Source organism: Misgurnus anguillicaudatus, unplaced genomic scaffold, assembly GCF_027580225.2.
Source record: "Misgurnus anguillicaudatus unplaced genomic scaffold, ASM2758022v2 HiC_scaffold_33, whole genome shotgun sequence".
Taxonomy (NCBI): Eukaryota; Metazoa; Chordata; class Actinopteri; order Cypriniformes; family Cobitidae; genus Misgurnus; species Misgurnus anguillicaudatus.
The window spans coordinates 1,438,076-1,457,358 of record NW_027395283.1 but is presented as its reverse complement, the minus strand read 5'-3'; the positions used below and the strand labels follow the sequence as shown (position 1 = coordinate 1,457,358).

Here is a 19,283-nt window from a genome sequence, read left to right as displayed (position 1 = left end):
CTGACTTGCCTGAATACGTTCAAGAGCAAGAGCGCTGTCCCGCTGAAACAATTTCAGAAGCTCCTGGGGCATATGGCAGCAGCTGCGGCTGTGACACCACTTGGGCTGCTCCATATGCGACCGCTTCAGCATTGGCTTCACGACTGAGTCCCGAGGAGAGCGTGGATGCCCGCATGCCCGATTCAGCATCGATGCAGCAAAGTGCGATAATCGATTATGTCACTGTTTATTTTCTGGCCTCGAGTGGACAATAAAAACGCACCCTTTTCCATGGAAAGCAGACATATGGGCACATTTCGGATTCGATGAAGTTAATGGGAAACTAGACAAGACTTACGCTGTGTGTAAAATTCTCATCTCAGGTATATAATTGTCATTTAAAGCTGCTAAGCTTCCGTTTTTGTTGAGAATAGTTGCACTTGACTTTACTACTTGACTGATGAAAAATTTGCCTTGTTGTGTACAGTAGAATTCTGATGCATTGCAATGCATTGTAGAATCGAATTGAATCGTTACCTGGTAAATCATAATTGAATCGAATTGTGAGGGCAGTGCCAATGCAAACCCCTACTACTTGCCGTCGCACTTTCGCCCCATGGTCGGACCATGCGTTTCTCCGAGCCGGTGTGCGTCTGAGATAGGTCTCCAGGCATGCAATAGTCAAGGCGGTTTACGCTCGCGTCACCTGTCGCATCTCGCCCGTCACCTCCTCACCTGGAGTCAGAAGAATCTGAGGTCTCTTCGTGCCATTTACATTCCGGGCACGCTCAATACAGAGGAGGATGCGTTCTCTTGAGCTGCGCGCCCCGGCGAATGGCAACTCCACCCCATAGCGGTTCAGCAGATTTGGAGACGTTACGGTAGAGCACAGATAGATCTGTTTGCTTCCCCAGAGACGGCCCATTGTCGCCCGTTTTATTCACTAGCCGACGACTCGCTCTGCATGGATGCATTGGCACACAGCTGGCCGCGAAAACATGTGCAAATATGCCTTCCCCCCAGTGAGCCTCATTGCGAAGACCCTGTGCAAAATCCGGGAGGACGAGGAGAGCGTGCTTTTAGTTGCACCGTATTGGACAACCAGGAATTGGTTTCCTGAACTCTCTCTCCTTGCGACAGCCCCTCCTTGGAAGATTCCCCTGAGGAAGGAACTTCTTTCTCAACAAGGGGGCACATTATTGCACCCATGCCCCAACCTCTGGAACCTTCATGTGTGGTCTCTGGACCGGGCACAGAGAGTTTGAGTGATTTACCGCATAAGGTATCTAACACTATTGCTGCAGCGCGAGCACCGCCTACGAGACAGGCTTATGCGCTTAAATGGAATCTGTTTGTTGACTGCTGTTCTTCCCAACGTGAAGACCCCCGAGAATGCCCGATCAGTGTTGTGCTTTCATATCTCCAATGCCGTTTGGAGAATAGGCTGTCACCATCCACTATTAAGGTCGATATCGCTGCGATATCAGCTCACTATTCACCCGTAAACGGTAGGACAGTGGGTCAGCACGACCTGGTCATTCGATTTCTCAGAGGCGCACGAAGGCTAAATCCTTTGCGCCCTCCCTCTATTCCTCCTCCCTCTATTCCTCTAGACCTGTCCTTGGTGCTGAAGTCACTCCAGGAGGCTCCCTTTGAGCCTCTGCATACTGTGAGTGTTAAATTTCTCACTATGAAAACTCTAACTCTCCTCGCATTGGCTTCTGTTAAGAGGATAGGGGACATTCATGCATTTTTGGTCAATGATTCGTGCCTTCAGTTCGGGCCCGCTGCATCCAGCGTAACTCTGAGACCCCGGCCCGGCTTCGTGCCCAAAGTTCCCACTACTCCTTTCAGAGATCAGGTGGTGAACCTGCAAGCGCTGCCTTTGGATGAGGCAGACCCAGCCATGGCTTTGTTGTGCCCTGTCCCTGCACTACGTGTGTATATAGACAGAACGCAAAGCTTTAGAACCTCAGACCAGCTCTTTGTCTGTTACGGTGGTCAGCAGAAAGGGAAAGCTGTCACCAAGCAGAGGATGTCCCATTGGATTGTGGATACTATAACCCTTGCATACCAAAAGCAAGACGTGCCTTGTCCATTTAATTTACGTGCTCACTCCACTCGTAGTGTGCCATCATCTTGGGCACTGGCTCGTGGTTCCTCGCTAACATACATTTGTAGAGCTGCAGGCTGGGCGACGCCTAATACGTTCATTAGATTCTATAGTGTTCGTATCGAGCCGGTATCCCCTCGGGTTCTCTCTTTAAACCAGTGAAGAACACCGAGGGCTGGCTCATTTGTCGGCTTGCAACCTCTATTTTGGTGCTGCTCCTTTTCACCATTTTGGAAAGCCGTTAAGACAAAAATGTCACAAAAACTTTTTGTCCTCCTCCACCGCCCGATGGCCGATGTTGCGGAGCATCCGCTGTCAGCCTATCACGGATGTATTCTCTGTAAACCTGTGTAGGCTAGGCGTCCACATTGTGTCCCCTACATGGGGTTCCTATGTGGGTATAGTCCGTGGGGTTAAAATCCTCCACATTTTCCCTTAGCAGAGACTGCTCTGCGCCTCTCTGTCATACCATGTACTGTTCAGAGACCTCTATATGGGCACCCAGTCGGTTGTTTAATTTTTTATGTCATCCAGTTACCTTCTTGGGGATGGCTTCCGCAGTGTTCCTAACTCCGCCCAGTTTAGGTTGCTTCCCCAGTTCGCTGGTTCAGTATCGTGGGTTAAGGAACGGGTAGTGACCGGAGGGCTTTTGCAGGCACTGGAAGGGTTCAGCTGCAGTGGCGTTTTGGTAGGGATTCCCAATTCGTCGGGAACGAGGGTTACATACGTAACCGAGACATTATGTCATCTCTAGCTGATATTCCTCCTGTAATAGAGGAAGATTTTTACAATACCTGAGGAGAATTACAAGTGTGAATCATGAACTCAATACAGATTTATGAAGAAATTAATGCAGTTTAGGACATCACTAATAGTCAGATGTGTGATGGATTTATTTGACATTTAAACACACAGTGTCTCAGTTACTGAGGGATTGAAAGAGGAACATTACATGAAGAGATGGAGGTTAGAGATTTGTGAACAAAGTTTGTAGTTTAGCATCATTCACATAAAGTCTCTGTTCTCTACAGGTTGCAGTGGTGTAATATCACAGATGAAGGTTGTGTTGCTCTGACTTCAGCTCTGAGATCAAACCCATCACACCTGAGAGATCTGGATCTGTCTCAGAATAAACTCACAGTTTCAGGAGTAAAGCTGATCTCTGATGTACTGAAGAATCCTGACTGTAAACTGAAGATACTGAAGTAAGATTGTGATCTGATGTTCAGACAGAAATCACATATAGATTATAGTGACCATTTTTAATAAAATAATTAATGTGATTCATTACTTCAATCATTCATTCTTCTTGCTAAAAAGAAATGTAAGAAACTAACTCAGCAGACATGTTTGTCTAATGCCTACCAAAAAAATAGTAGCCTAGGCTGCTTTTCTGCAAACTATGATAGCTAGCTGCTATCTGTCTGATTATTTAGTCTAAATGTGGCAAACTCAGTCTGGATTTATGAAGATTTTAACAGAGGTGGAAAGTAAAAGTACAAGTAAAGAAATAATTAGTCAACTAGAAGTAAAAGATTTTAAAATTTACTTAAGTGAAAGTAAAAAAAGTATGCAATGAAAAAATACTCAAGTAGCAAGTTATTAGTTACCAGGGGCGTCAGTTTGTGTTGAAAAGTGGTGGGGACAAAAGATCAGATGAAAAAACATTACAGCAGGACTGGAAAAATATTGAATTACGTGCATCAAAAAAGGGCATAGCGTAGGCCAGTCAACAACACAAAAACAACACCAGCTCAACCGAACAGTGTCAAAACCCCATACTCAGGGGCGTCACTAGGCTCATTTTAGGGGGGCTTCAGCTAAAATTCTGTCCAGCCCCCCTAAAAAAAGATTTGATTAATTAATTTGTGATTGCTTCAGTCCCCTATAAAAACTCTTTAGAAAAGGCGGCATGCTGCGTCAAGTTTCGGCTCCTCCCCTGATCTGAGTCAGCATGGATTTAGCGCGTTTTTCAATCCGCAGGGGGGCCGAGCAGAGCGAACATCTTGACCTGGCGGCTGTTCTAACCTGCCGTGCAGTCAGCTCAGGTTGACATGTGAAATAATATGATATGAATGAATGACGGACCTATGAGTCAGTCAATCGCGGTGAGAAAATGCCACCACATGACCTAACGGCGGCAACCCACTGCTTTTTGGCTTTATCTAACAAATATGCAGCGCAAAGGAGACGCAGAGAGAGACAGACGCAGCGAGATGCTGCAAAATCACAGAAATATTCGCCAAGAAGGGAGCAGGTCAGTCAAGTTACCAGTAAAAGCACGCATCTATATTGCTTATTAACATTACAGGTTTTTAAGTCAGGATCTGGCGTGATGCATTGCTTTACAGTTGTTGTACTGAACGCATTAGGCAGATAAATTCATGCAGCGAAATACCAGGTTATTGTGAAGTGTATCCTTTTATAAAACTAGTTTTTATTGTGTGGAAAAACTGGATCAAACGTACAAATCGAGCTTTTAATGGGCATTTCACCTTATATTTGCAGTAAAATAACTTTTTTAAAATCTAACAATATAAGTAAAGTATAGCTTATTAAATATGTTTGTTTCATTTCATTTAAAATATTAATATTTCAACATTTGAACTCCTTCCTTTTAAAAAGTGTAAGGCACCTGTGTATTTGTCTTTGGCATTGTGTATTCCTAGTAAGTTTTTGAGGGTTCAACGTGGTATTTTTAATATTAGCTTGGCTTGGTTTACCTATCTTAACATTTTAAACAATACTAAAACGTATCAACAAGTAAAAGAAAATAAAACAACAAGTAAAAGAAAAAAGTTTTGATTAAACTATATCAGAAAGTAGTAAGTACCCATCCAGATAGTTTTATCCATTGTGGTAGCCCTTGCTTATAAAAAGGTTGGAGACCCCTGACCTACAGTATAGACATAGGGGCTGTTTCCCAGACAGGTCTTAAGTCTAGTTCAAGACTAAAATGCCTGTTTGAGTATTTGTTCTTAATAAAAAGTATCTTGCACTAACATATCTTAAAATACATCAGTCGCATTGTTTTGTTTCAAGATGCACACCTGTAATATTTTTGTAAGATATGCTTGTAAAAACTACATAAACATCCTAATATAACTAAGGCCTAGTCCTGGCTTAATCTAAACCCTGTCCTGAAAACCAAATCATACTGCATCTTGACAACTCAGTATTAAGGTAGATCACTTGTTGGTCATTCCCCTTTTCTATATTTTAGATCTGTATAATTCCCAGATTAACACAGTGGCTATCAACTAATAATATTAACCTATAAGATTAGCAAATCCGGTTTATGTTTACATTTATGTTAACACACACATTTATCTTATTTTCTGGTTAAAAGTTTATTTTGTCAAAAAAATCCTTGGCTAAGGTTTCTATGTGAGCATAGAAATGCAAACAGTAAAATTATGTGTTTGTACTGGAAACGTGTGTCGTGTATTTGCACAGTGAATAATGAATCAGGAAGTCTTCATTGTAAAAAAATCTCCATTCCCAAATGAAAATTTTCTAGTCCCATATATGACACACAGGGAATACAATGGAATAGTGGATTGCAATAAGGTTAGTAGTATACAACCTAATAGTTAAATAATATTTTTTTAATCATACCCTTACTGGGGGCTGAGCCCCCCTAAAATGAAAATCCTAGAATCGCCCCTGCCCATACTGTAGAAATCACCAGCACGTTAAGTCAATAATTACAATGAAATTCATTACCTGTGTAAAAGAAAACACACCATAAGCATACAACGCAACATATGTGACCCTGGACCACAAAACCACACTGCATAAATTATTTTCAAGAACACAATTTCTTAGTATTTTTGTCTTGTTTTCAGTAAAAAATATAAAAAAATTCTTAAATTAAGATAATTTTTCTTGATGAGCAAAACGACCCAAGAAAATAAGTCAAAAATATCACATTTAAGTGATTTTGTGCATAAAACAAGCAAGATTATTTCTTGAATTTAGTGTTTAAGAAAAATGTTCAAGATTTTTTGGTTACCCCATTGGCAGATTTGTTTGCTTGTTTTATGCACAAAATCACTTACATTTGATATTTTTTATATTTTATTTTCTTGGGTCATTTTGCTCATCAAGATATAGCATCTTAATTTAAGAATTTTTAGATATTTTACTGAAAACAAGACAAAAAAAGTAATACATTTTTTTCTTGAAAATAATTTTTTGCAGTGCAGTCATACACTGCAACAAATGATTTTCTTACTTAGTATTTTTGTCTTGTTTTTAGTAGAAATATCTAAAAATTCTTAAATCAAGATGTATTTTCTTAATAAGCAAAATGATGTTAGAAAATAAGTCTAGTTTTAGACAAAAACTATACAATTTAAGTGAATTTGTGCTTAATACAAGCAAAATTATCTGCCAATGGAGTGAGAACATTTTGCTTAAATTAAGTTTTTAAGAAAAAAGAAATCTTACACCCCATTGGCAGATATTTTGCTTGTTTTAATCACAAATTCACTTAAATTGTATATTTTTTGTCTAAAAACTAGACTTAGATTCTTAGGTAATTTTGCTCATCAAGAAAAAGCATCGTAATTTAAGAATTTTTTGATATTTCTACTGAAAACAAGACAAAAATACTAAGTAAGAAAGTCATTTGTTGCAGTGTAAGTCAAAAAGTGGTGGGGACAAAATCAAACATTTCAAAAAGTGGTGGGGACATATCCCTAGCGTCCCCAGTGTAAATGACACCTATGTGTCTCATGAAATACACACACACACACACACAGTAAAGACAAGATTTTTCTGTTTGCTGTGGAGACCAGAAATTGGTAAGATGAATATCAGTATGTCAGAAGTACAGAATGTCACATTTTATTAACCTTTGTTTATGTTTCAACACATACATGCTTTACCAACAAAGAACAACAGCATTGAATGCTGACTTATTTGTGTTGTACCCAAATGCACATAAGTGAATCAAACTGATCCTACACATTTTATGTTTTTCATGTGTGAACAATTATTGCATCAGGACACAGTTCATCACTTCAACACTTCTGAGCCAATGGTCTCAATATGCCCACATTATATAGGATTATTACAATACAAATGTGTTGTTCCATTAAGGTGGAATATTGTCTGTTACAACAGGTAAAAAATAAATGTGACAGATTTTGTACTTTTGTCTCATGTTCATCTTTTAATGTTTAGACATTTCTTGACTCCACAGCAAACAGAGGAATTTTGCCTGTATTTTCCCAATACTTATGAAGGGCACTTATACAGTATGTGTAAAACTGCAACATACACAAACAGTACAGAAAAAAGGATACAAATACAGAATAGACAAGCATTTCAATAAAATGAACTCTTAGTCTCAATGTTGATGTAGCTTATGAAATATCATACAAGTAAACTGACAAGAGTTTTGCATTCACTAAGTTAGAGAATCTCCTAAGGTCTGAGGACATCGACAGTTAACACTTACATGATACAAACTGATTTTAGATGAAACTCATGTTTTCTTATGTTGTGAATCTCATGTCACTGTGTGTTGTGATAAGCACTTACATCATACAGCACTGTATACAGCGAATCATCGATGGATTTTCTGGAGAAAAAACACTGAACATGTTTCTGGAGGTTGCGCGTGTTTGTTTGTGTCTGACGATGAACATGTCGTACGTATATAATGGCGGGTACATGTGTGAAGTTTTGCTTTTAGTTAAAAGATTAGTAAATTCATATCCACATCATTGATCCAACACTGTTTATGTTTGGCATTTTTCTACATAGACTACGAGTAAAATAGCATCAGACAATTCAGTTTTTGCAGAGATCTTAACAATTCATTCAAACTGATTCACAAACCAATTCAAAACGTTTGGCCCATTTGCTTTGTAAAGAACCGACTCAAAAGACTCATTTATTTGCAATATTTGTAACGAATCGACTCAAACATTAATTCGTAAATGCCCCAGAAACAAGAGACTGCAATTTAAAAATAAAATACACATTTAGTAATTAATCAAAATACAGTAACGAAGGAACACCACACATTGTAACAAAGTAAAAGTGCAATTTATTTTTTTCCACCTCAGAAGGGCAATTTGAGTCGAGAAGGGCATATGGGAAGTTGCCCGGGCAACCTGAGCAACCCCCCTGTGCACGTCCCTGTTAGGGTGTTTTCAGACCTGTAGATCGATTGCTTTGTTTTGGTTGGTTCAGTTTGCATACACAAGAGGCAATGTTTCCAAATGAATCAGACTTTGTTGATACAAGTCATGTGTAAACTAACCACCACGTGATTCCACTTAAATTGTCTGTCAGGAAGGACAGAGAGCAGCTTTACGGGATTATTGTGTGGCTTTTTTTGGTAAGTGCTTTTTTGTGTGGCTTTTTTGGTTATATTACTACATTTGTTTAAGTAGGAATCAAAACTTAGGTGGGACACCATTCTTACCATGAACCTATGCGAGAAGAGCAATTAAAAGCTGTTTTTAATAGGAACAGATGAACTTTGGTGTTAAATGGTGTTGACATGCTCACCAGAATTCATCTACAAAAAGCTATCATGTATGTTCATGGTTAATTAAGCAATTCATTGGTACCAAAGACATCACTTCCGCTATGCTGCCACCATATTTTTGTCAGTCTTGGCAAGGAAAATATATCTAATGCACTAAATGGTCACGTTTATTAGTTTAATTGAGGACTAACCAGAGACAAAATACTGATTGTACAATCTGGAGTTAGATGTCGGCTGCCAGTCAGTCCTTACAGTTGTTCGCTATCGTGGAAAATCAACAAAATGTTGAATTTTTGGGATTCTGCATTATTTGTCAAATTCTGTATTAAATATTTCCAGAAATTAAAAATTTCTACCAGAAAGACTCGAAGGTAGGTTAAGAGTTGATATGAGTTTATTTAACAGTAGTTAGCAACCAAGGCTGGAATGTAACACAATATAGTTCTTTGGCGTAGGCCCCGACCATAGTTCAAATCCGGGGGGTCACGGATTCTTGCGGTTCCTGTCTGAAGATGGAGACAGGCCAGAGTCTAATCCCCAAAAATAGATAACGATGATCGGTACCCACCAGTGTTTCTTAGAGGTTCCTGAAACAGAGATAAGAGAATTGTTATCGACTGACATTGCCAAATGCCTTAGGAGGCCGTAGGATAGCCGCTTAGGCAATAGAAGGCAACAATATGCCAGAGACAGATAGGCTGGAGAGATAGGCCGCATAGGCCGTAGAAGGCAATGATATGCCTAGTGGGAGAAGGCCGCGTAGGCCTATCAGTATTTAACAAAAGATACATATCATTAACATGTCTGTCAATGTAGACCGAACTGTCAACAGTAGAGCATTTCCGTGGAAGGCTGCCACATTAGGCTTGAGAGCAGAGAGGCCATGTAGGCTGGAAAATAAAGCCTCATTAGGCTTGATACCAGGGAGGCCGCGTAGGCCGCAAAAGGCAACTTTATGCCAGAGTGAGAAATGCTAAAAATGGTGCAAAGGCCATGATATAGCATGGCTGAATACGCCACCACCACCAGTAGTTTGCTTTAAACATACCTTGATTATTGCTTGCCATTATTGAATTGAATGTCATGTGTTTTCCTGCACACAGTGAAATTAGTGCTGCTCCGGATGAAGAGAGACAATTGATGTATGCATGCTTTTATATTGTCATTAAAAAAGTAGGGAGAAGATTAGATGGGAACAAACAAATTTGACTGATGACAATAAAGATTGCACGGTGTCACTGTCGTGTCTTGTGTTCCCTAGTCTTGTACTCTTATTTGAAGTTCTGTAATGTCATCCATGTCTGTAGTTCTTGTAGTTCGTTGGTCCTTGTTTTTGATTGTTTCCCAGGTGTGTCTTGATATCTTGTTTACCCACATGTATATATAGAGTCCTTCTGTTTCAGTTGTCCTTTGTCAAGTATTGTTTGCTGTCATCATTTTTGAGTCCTGTATTCTGGTCTTTGTTCCTGTTCTGATTTGTACACTTTTGGGTTTTTAAGAAATAAACCATTGCATTTGGATCGGTTGCCTTATCTTGCCTGCTTCGCCATGACACAGATGATTATAAAAATCTCAATTTACGATGTAAATTAAGACCCCCCAAAAACTGAGGAGCGGTATAGTAGGGTTGTGCAGATGATAGACGGACGTACTTCCGAAAGTGATAGGCTTCTAGATGAAAGCTTAAACTTTGACTAACCATAATAATATGATTAAACATGACAGTTTTGTGTTAACATTCTAACATGACATGCACTTACGAAGTACTGAATTATTTGTTTAATGAAGATCCTCCTCCACACTGGTATTGCAATCTGAGTTCCTGGAAGTCGATAAAGAGCCTTGATGGTAATGCAGGTTACTGGAAATGAAGCACTCTGTTAGAGTCCGTGTAAAAAACATGTATAGTTTTAAAATAGCTTGCCTCATGTATGCAGCCATGCTGTTATAACGGTTTAAATCCTAGTAGGCAGTGTATTATAGTTATATGGAAAGTTGATGCATGTTTTGCTATTTTCTTGAGGATGAAGAGTAAGTGGATTGTACAGATCTTCTTCCAGACAAAGTTCCTTGTAAAGTTATCATTTAGGTTCATAACTGCACGATTTTTTTACTTTCCCAGACTAAATATTTCCATCTTGAAACAATCGTCGCGATCTCTGTGATCATGGTTCTTCATCGGTGGTATAGTGTCGTACTGTGGGAGAAGTTCAAAGACGGATGTTTTCCCAGTCTTGCGTCCAAGATAGCCTAGTTTTTTGACAGTGTCAGAAATTCAGCATGATCACCGCCCAGTGTGTTTGCTGCTAGGATCCTGTAGGAGTGCAAAAATCCTGCAGTGTGTTTCAGATTTTAAACAAAACGTAGAATAAAATTAGAAACAAGTTATGAAACGAAATTCGTTTTAAAGTAAACAAAACTTATGAATTGTTATTTCAGACTTATTCCATTTCTCTGGTGATGTTGGATTTTATTAACCCTCTGGGGTCTAAGGGGTTTTTAGGGCTCTGGGGAAGTTTTGACATGCACTGACATTTGTGCTTTTCTCAGTTGCTTAAAAACATATTAATGGCAAAAGTCTCATAACACTGTGTTCATCACAAACTGGGCTACAATATCATATAATCAACATGTATGTACATGTTTGTATTTTTGAGATAAAAATTTTATGCGTGGTTTTTGAAAAAGCAAAATTTTTAAGTCACTGATACAAGTCCACAAAACTAATTCTAAACATGTTTTCCCAAGACTTTTCAAACCAGGATCTAATAGTATAGAGTTTTTTCTTCAAAATGATGTGAAAATCATTCGGCCTACTCATTCACATAAAGCAAGATATTGATTTACAATTTCTTAAACACTTTTGCTTGGGAAAGGCTGTATGCGTGGAGGCGGGAAAGCTCCTGAATAATCAGAGATTGACAGCTGAGAGACAAAAGAGTTGAATAATGAGCCACATAATGAGCCTTGTAGGAATGTTCAACAGGAATGTAACTTTCTCTGTAGTAAAACCATGATAAGGTTTACTTTTCAATATAATGTAAATACACACACACACACACACACACACACACATACTGGTACGGGGGGTTTATCAGGACTTTTTTTCCAAACAAGTTCTATACTGAGTTATGGGGACTCACATTTCCCTTTGTCATAGAGATTAATAAAATATATCAAACTGCTCCATATGGCAAGGGGGGTTAATCTGGCTACTCAGAATTTAATTCTAGAAAAACAGTCTGAAAATATTAAGACTTGACATTCTACAACAATATGAGGACGGGGCGGGAATGGGCGTTACCTGATTCAATTGTGACTTATGAGGACTCTCTTATAGTTTATACGGATATCACTTACTAGCACACAAATCATTATCCATGAGAATCAAACTTGTTTAACTTTAACCAAAAGAGTACAGCATTACTTAATATTGTTTCAATATCAGCATATAGACTTGGCTTTATCATGTAAGACATTAAAGAAGATAAGTTTGAAGTGTAAAATGAGTTGAGCAAATTTCTTTTAGGGGAGATGAGGAAAGATTTTTTAAATATAGTTAAACTTAAAAGCAAAAATTTAACATTTAATGGTTTCCCTGTAAAAATATCAAAATACAAAAGAGTTGTATTGTTCAAAACTAGCTATCTAAAAGGGTACTGTTGAACTTTTGGGTTTAACTGGACATTGCTCAAATAAAACATGAGGAGAATCTAGATTTCCTCATGTGTAAGTCGCTTCTGCTAAATTAATTAATGTAAATGTAGATTTATCTACAGAAATAGAATTTGAAAAATATTGTTTTTACATGAGCAAATAAAATAAAATGAAGAACATAACACACATTCCCGAGTCAGACACTCAAACTTTTCAATTCCTTTTATTAACTTTTGGGTTAACAATATCTTAACACCAGTCTGTCGAAACATTTTTTATACATCAACATGTATATGGTATTTCAAGAGTAACCAAGGTTTGTAGTGTTGTACTCTCACATATAACTAACCCTTCACTATGGGAATAAACCTGGGTTCAATGGGACATCATTCACATACACACACACTTCAGTAACACTTAAATTGTGAGGACAATTTGGATTTACCTGGACATCATTCGCATACATATACACGCACAACTAACACTTGATTGTGAGGACAATGTGTGTTTACCTGGACATCATCCGCATACACATACACGCACAACTAACACTTGATTGTGAGGACAATGTGTGTTTACCTGGACATCATTCGCATACACATACACGCACAACTAACACTTGATTGTGAGGACAATTTGGATTTACCTGGACATCATTCGCATACATATACACGCACAACTAACACTTGATTGTGAGGACAATGTGTGTTTACCTGGACATCATTCGCATACACATACACGCACAACTAACACTTGATTGTGAGGACAATGTGTGTTTACCTGGACATCATTCGCATACACATACACGCACAACTAACACTTGATTGTGAGGACAATGTGTGTTTACCTGGACATCATTTCGCATACACATACACGCACAACTAACACTTGATTGTGAGGACAATTTTGATCTACCTGGACATCATTCGCATACACACACACCTCATTAACACTTAATTGTGAGCACAATTTGGGTTTATCTGGACATCAAATCACATACACAATCACACGCGCCTAACTAACACTTAATTGTGAGGACAATGTGTGTTTAACTGGACATCATTCGCATACACATACACCTCACTAACACTTAATTGTGAGGACAACTTGGGTTTACCTGGACATCAATCACATACACAAACACATGCACCTAACTAATACCTGATTGTGAGGACAATTTTGGTTAACATGGACATTTATTAAGAGTTTCTGAGGTGCGTGTATGTGAATGATATCTAGCTAAACCCAAATCGTTCTCTCAATCAGGTGTTAGTTAAATGTGTGTATGTACATGACGATCTAGTATTGTAAGGACGATCTGGGTTTAACTAAGGAAATGAGAGATTTTAAAGTTTTAACAAGAGAACAATAGTAAGCCAGTCATTTAACTTGTAAACTTACAGTAACAAAAGCCACAAACCTTAAAAGAAGGTGACCATGATCTGTCTAAGAACAATTTTTTTTCAACATCAAACCTCGGTTCCTCACGAAATCCCTGATGTTTTGTACAGTTCTTTCTCTTAGCACCGGGTCCTCTGCAGTCTTGCACTGCTCACACTCTGCCTTTGTTGCGAGATGTCCCTTTGAAATTTGGACTTTAAAATGTTTCATAACGGCATTCACTTCATTGGTGGTCCATGGCCTTTTCACTATTCTCCTTGATTTGGCCTCTGCAAAAAACAAACAAAGACAGATATAGATTGAATTGTCATAATGTAGGACATTTTTGATGATTGCTTCACTCTCATACAGTTGAGAGGTCATGAGATTTTATTTTTGTGATGCGTGTCACTGCAACTAATGTATTTTTGGGGGACCTACAAACACTAGACCTTAACTGTAAATTCACACAGGGCGCAAGCGTTAACGCTTAGCGGATGGCGTGTCTGAAGCATGGCGCTCACAGCACCTCAGAAATGAGAATGTAAATGTGCTTTGAGATTGTTTAGAAAGATTTGTCCTAAATAACAGTCTAAACTAAAAAAATACATTTACCATGTTAACTTTATCAGGTCTATCAAAAGAAGGATTTTATTATTTTAATTTAAAATATCTGCTAATGATGAGGACATTTTGATTATTATTTATAGGACTGCATAACGATTAATCGCAATTAATCGTTTGCAGAATAAAAGTTTTTGTTTACATCATATGTGTGTGTGTACTGTGTATAATAATTATGTATAAATAAATACAAACGCATGTATATATTTAAGAGGTATTTACATGTGTACATACATTTTTATAATTATATATATTATTTATAAATATTTATTCCATAAATATATTTTCCTTAAAATTATACATGGTTGTGTTTATTTATATTATATAATTATTATACACAGTACACACACACATATATAATGTAAACAAAAACTTGTATTCTGCAAACGATTAATCATGATTAATCGTTATGCAGCCCTAATTATGTACAAACAGAAAATTGGCCAAACATATCGGCCATAATACAGAAGTATAAAGACAATAATTTGTCTTTTTGCACCTCCCTTTGTTCATGTGGTCAATATTTTTCCCTGTGTCATTTCACATTATTACACATTATTAACTTAATTTCTAAACTTATTTGTTTTGGTTTCTTTGTATGTATGTATTACTTGGTTAAGGATTGTGTGTATATTTCTTTCATGTGTAATCAATGTCTGATGTGGTATGTCCCACAGACAGAACTTTGGGTTAAGAATGTAGAAGGATGACACAACATCACTCCTGAAGAATGCTACATAAGAACTTTCATTAAATCTCTTTTCCCCATAAGCACTTGGTCCTACTTATTATTTTACATATTAGATGCATTCTAATGCATTGGCGAGCCCTGATAGACTGAGCAGCCAAATTCAAGAAAATCTAACAATTTGGCAAAGCCAGCCAGGAGAGACGGATAAGAAGAACACTCATCACTGCAACAATAGGAGAACAGAAGAATTTCCAAGATCCTAGTTTCTGAAGATTACTGAAGACAAACAGACTATGTTGGTGGACTGTGTTGTGGAAGAAACTTCTTTAAAGACTTTGTCTTAAAAGTCTTAATTTGGTGAGTGAAACTTATCAGCTCTCCTAAAGAACAACTTAAAAAAATTAAGCAGACCAATGTTCATAGTGTAGCATTGTTAATCATTTAAGGCTTGGTCCCTTTTCTGGAGTTTGTAAAAACTGATAAACAATTTAGTCTGTTCATCTAGAGATTGTAGTAGTAGAAGCTTTGTGCTTTCTTTAAATGTCTGTAGAAATTGTTACAAGAATAATTTGGTCCATTAATCCAGAAACTGTAGAAGTCACAGAAATAGTTTGGGACTGATATTGCTGCAAGATTTTAAGACTTTTGACTGGGTGCTAAAGATGGTCTATAATCAAATTGATGAAACTTCAAGTCAATTTGCCTTCCATTGAAAAATATATGGAAAGTTGTGAGTGACAAATAGAAAACAGTAACTGAGCATTCTGAAGTAGGATTTAGAAAGACCTTAACAGTTTAAACTGTGAAGGCTAATGTTTATTGGTGTGCAAACAGTAGATGCATTTTATTATGGTTCTATTGCTTTCTTCATTGTAGTATTAAGAACTAAACAATAAGTTAGCACAAACTAATTATTGTTATTAAGAGTACATTTTAGAAATGTATGTTTGAGTGGGTTTGTCTGTATGTAGCAACTGGTCAGTCTGAATTCACACCTCTCTGAGGGCACTGCTCCTGTACTGGCCATGGCTGAGTCTATGAAAAACAATGGTTGTGGAACGAACCTGAGACCCACTACAGAACGCCATGGAACAGAACCTCCAAATGTAATTATTGTTCAGATGATGGAAAATCTGAATGCATATTTGGACAAAAGACTGGAGATAAGGACATGCCATAATGACATCTGTAGAAAATACAGTATCAAGCACTCAGAGAGTGAACAATGGGCTTTGCCGGACATCAAAAGGGCTTATGGAAAGACACAATGCTTAAGGACAAACACCAGGAAAGATGGATGGTCTGTGATTTTGCTTAAATTCAACAGCGCCTGCAGAGGTGTGAGATGGACAAACTACAATGTCAGATTGAAGCTGAGAAGGCTAAGGTTCGAACATTAGCTGAACAACTGCAAAATGAAAAGAGAGATAAAGAGCAACTGTTAAACCTGTTATGAGAAGTTGCTGAATTTGATTTCCAAACAAATTGAATCAAAAGACTGTTTCATAACGAGGACATTAACTAAAGAAACTAGCAGCAGCAACAAGCAAGTGACTGAACAACAAGTTACTGAAAATCAACAATGAATGGCTCTGCTGAGAGAGCTACCACATGATCACTGTGAAAGTGGTCGTTTAGATAGGTGTGAATAGAACCCCATTCACACAGACCTTTGGTCCCAGAAAATACCCTTAAAAATTGACAGACAAGCTTCTGTGTGAACGCAAAATCTTCCCGTAAATCCTCTGGGATCGTTCCCGGAAAGAGGACCTAGTAAGATACACGGAAAACCCACTGTGTGAACACAAAGCTAAAAACAATGCCGGAATGGGCATGTTGTAGTGAGGATGCGCGTGTCATCACAACAATAAAGTTATGGTTCAGCTCTTTAAAACAAGATATTTACATACAGATCAACATTCACGACGAGAAATGTTGCAAACTATACTGAAGCAGTTATCAGGGAACGATAAATGAGATGCAGAAATGCCTAAGGGAGGACGCTCTTGTCATAGCAACATGAAGTTATGGTTCAACTCTATAAAACGAGGGATTTACATGCAAATAAACATGCACGACAATAAATGTCAGCAAACTGGACTGAAACAGATATCAGGTAAGTTGGCTCGTCACTTACCGCGCTGAAGCGGAGATCATTCAGCAGCGAGCATAAGAATATTGCGTCACGTGCTCATATGAGGAAATAATAAACAAAAATTTATGCGTGTCATAGCAACAAGATATATCGTTCCACTCCTTAAAACAGGGGTTTTAAATGCACATTAACAATCACTATGAGAAATGTCTGCAAATTTAAAAGCAGAGATTCTGGTTAAATATCCACTCTGAAGCTCATGAAGATCATTCACCAGGATAGAACGGCGGGTCATGCACTCCTTACAATATTATCCTAAACAAAAATGCACGCAAGTGGTTTCTGGAGAGAGAAATAATAAATAATATGCAAACTTCAGATGCATCGTGGACTTTAAACAGGTCACGTGTCTTTCCAGGACCTTGCAGATTCCGGCAATCATTGGCTGTGTGAATGAACAAAAAAAATCAATTGACCCCGGAAAAATCCCGGGTGCATTTTCCATGTATTTTCTGGAATGTCTGTGTGAAAGGGCTTATGTGATTCAGTCTCTCTATGTTCCAAAGAGCAGATCTACAGTCAGGCTCACTTCTGTGATGTCAAAAACAGAAGGACTGAAGTTGAAGTTGACAATGAGGAGGAGTATGAGGAGAATGGAGAGAGACGAACTCTCACTGTGACAAAAATGGTGAAGAAATGTGTTCCACATAGAATATACCAACCAGCAACACCTGAGCAGATTGACAAATGGTCAAGGGAACTACCAAATGTATACAAGCATCCACGGAAGACTTGGCATGTTCTTCAGCGACTGCAAAAAAATCTACCCATTAGATGGAGCAGTCATTCTCAATGTCAATTTTAGGACCAGTGACCAAAACAAGCTAAGTGAAAGAGTCAAAAAATCAAAATGACACAAAAGTTGGTGAGTCTCAAGAAAACATTGAAGCTGGATGGGAAGCTGTAAAGATTCTCTTATTTGAATTAAAACCTGCAGAGATTAACTGCGGTTAAAAATACATATTGCATGGATAAGACAGGAGAAAGTGTCACAGAGTTTGAAGATCACTTCAAACAAACTAGGCTGGAACATGCTGGTTTGACTGATAGTGAAGATTTTAACAAGGACACTGGTATGCCTTTAAAACCTGCATTTGTAAATGGACTGAAAGCAGAGATCTCTAAAAAATTTGTTATGATGACTGGGACAGCATTGGGGTTGCTTTTAATCAGGTGGTTGAATGGTCAACAAAGATTGAAAGAACACAAGATGTCCAGCTGAGAGCCTTACAAACAAAATCTGTGAAGAGCAACAAGAGAGTGCAACATTACAAACACTCAAGTGCGAACATCCAAAGTGGAAGATGCAGTTATTGCAACAAGGAAGGACACTGGATTCGAGATTGCAGCCTGAGATTAAGAAACCAAAATGTTGGTGAGGACAGAGGTGGATGTTTCAGCAGCTGACGGTAGAACAAAAACCAACTCTACTAAAAGCTGTTGGGCTTCAGGAAAACTAAAGACCCCCTCTCTACAGCACCAGCTAGTGGCATTTCATCCAAGACCAGATGGAGTTTTTGAAAGAGAAGCACACAGAGAAAACTCAAGAATGGAAGCAGAAGGTGATGCCCTAGCAGATGATGCTGTTAATCAAGCCGTGAAGGAGAGGGGTGCACAAGTGGCATTAAGGAATCTCAAACATGAAAGACACTTGATTTCAGACATTAAGCAAGTTCCTAATTGAACCTCCAGAAAACAAATATGGTTGATGAAAGATTCAGCAAAACAGAGGGATGATGTCCATTTAAAAAATGTCAGAGGCAGGCCCATGTCCTTACCCGGAACAAAAGACATGCTTTAAGCTCATCTGAATGACAACCAAGTCCTGAATGACTCTGAACGACTAGCCTGGCAGTACAGGATCCTGAAGAGCAAGTTTAATGTGTGCCATTGTGAGTTAATTAGTCTGCCTAGAAATGAGGAATAGATGGGAGTAGTGTTTATCAGAGTCCATATATTGCGGGACTAGAGTTTTTAGGCTCTAGCATGTCATCTGAGGATGAAGAGGTAAACATACCTCCACTGGTAAACACTGTAGTGTCCTGCCAACAATAAATAGGGACAGTTTTAATTGCAGGTAGAAGTTGTTTGTGAATAATCTGCTTTCTTTGGCAAGATACGTTTCCCTTTTCTCTTGTGTGTCATTGCAGGTGTTCCAGAGAATAAGCAAGACCAC

The 19,283-nt window shown here is 38.3% G+C and overlaps 1 protein-coding gene across 1 annotated transcript in view; it reads left to right on the top strand.

Annotated features, from left to right (window-relative positions):
* LOC129437249 (NLR family CARD domain-containing protein 3-like) overlaps positions 1–19,283 on the top strand; it is a 135,396-nt gene that overhangs the window by 18,090 nt on the left and 98,023 nt on the right. Inside the window, exon 8 of the mRNA XM_073865865.1 lies at positions 3,124–3,297. Within this exon, the coding sequence (XP_073721966.1) occupies positions 3,124–3,297 (174 nt within the window). The remainder of the gene's footprint in view (positions 1–3,123; positions 3,298–19,283) is intronic.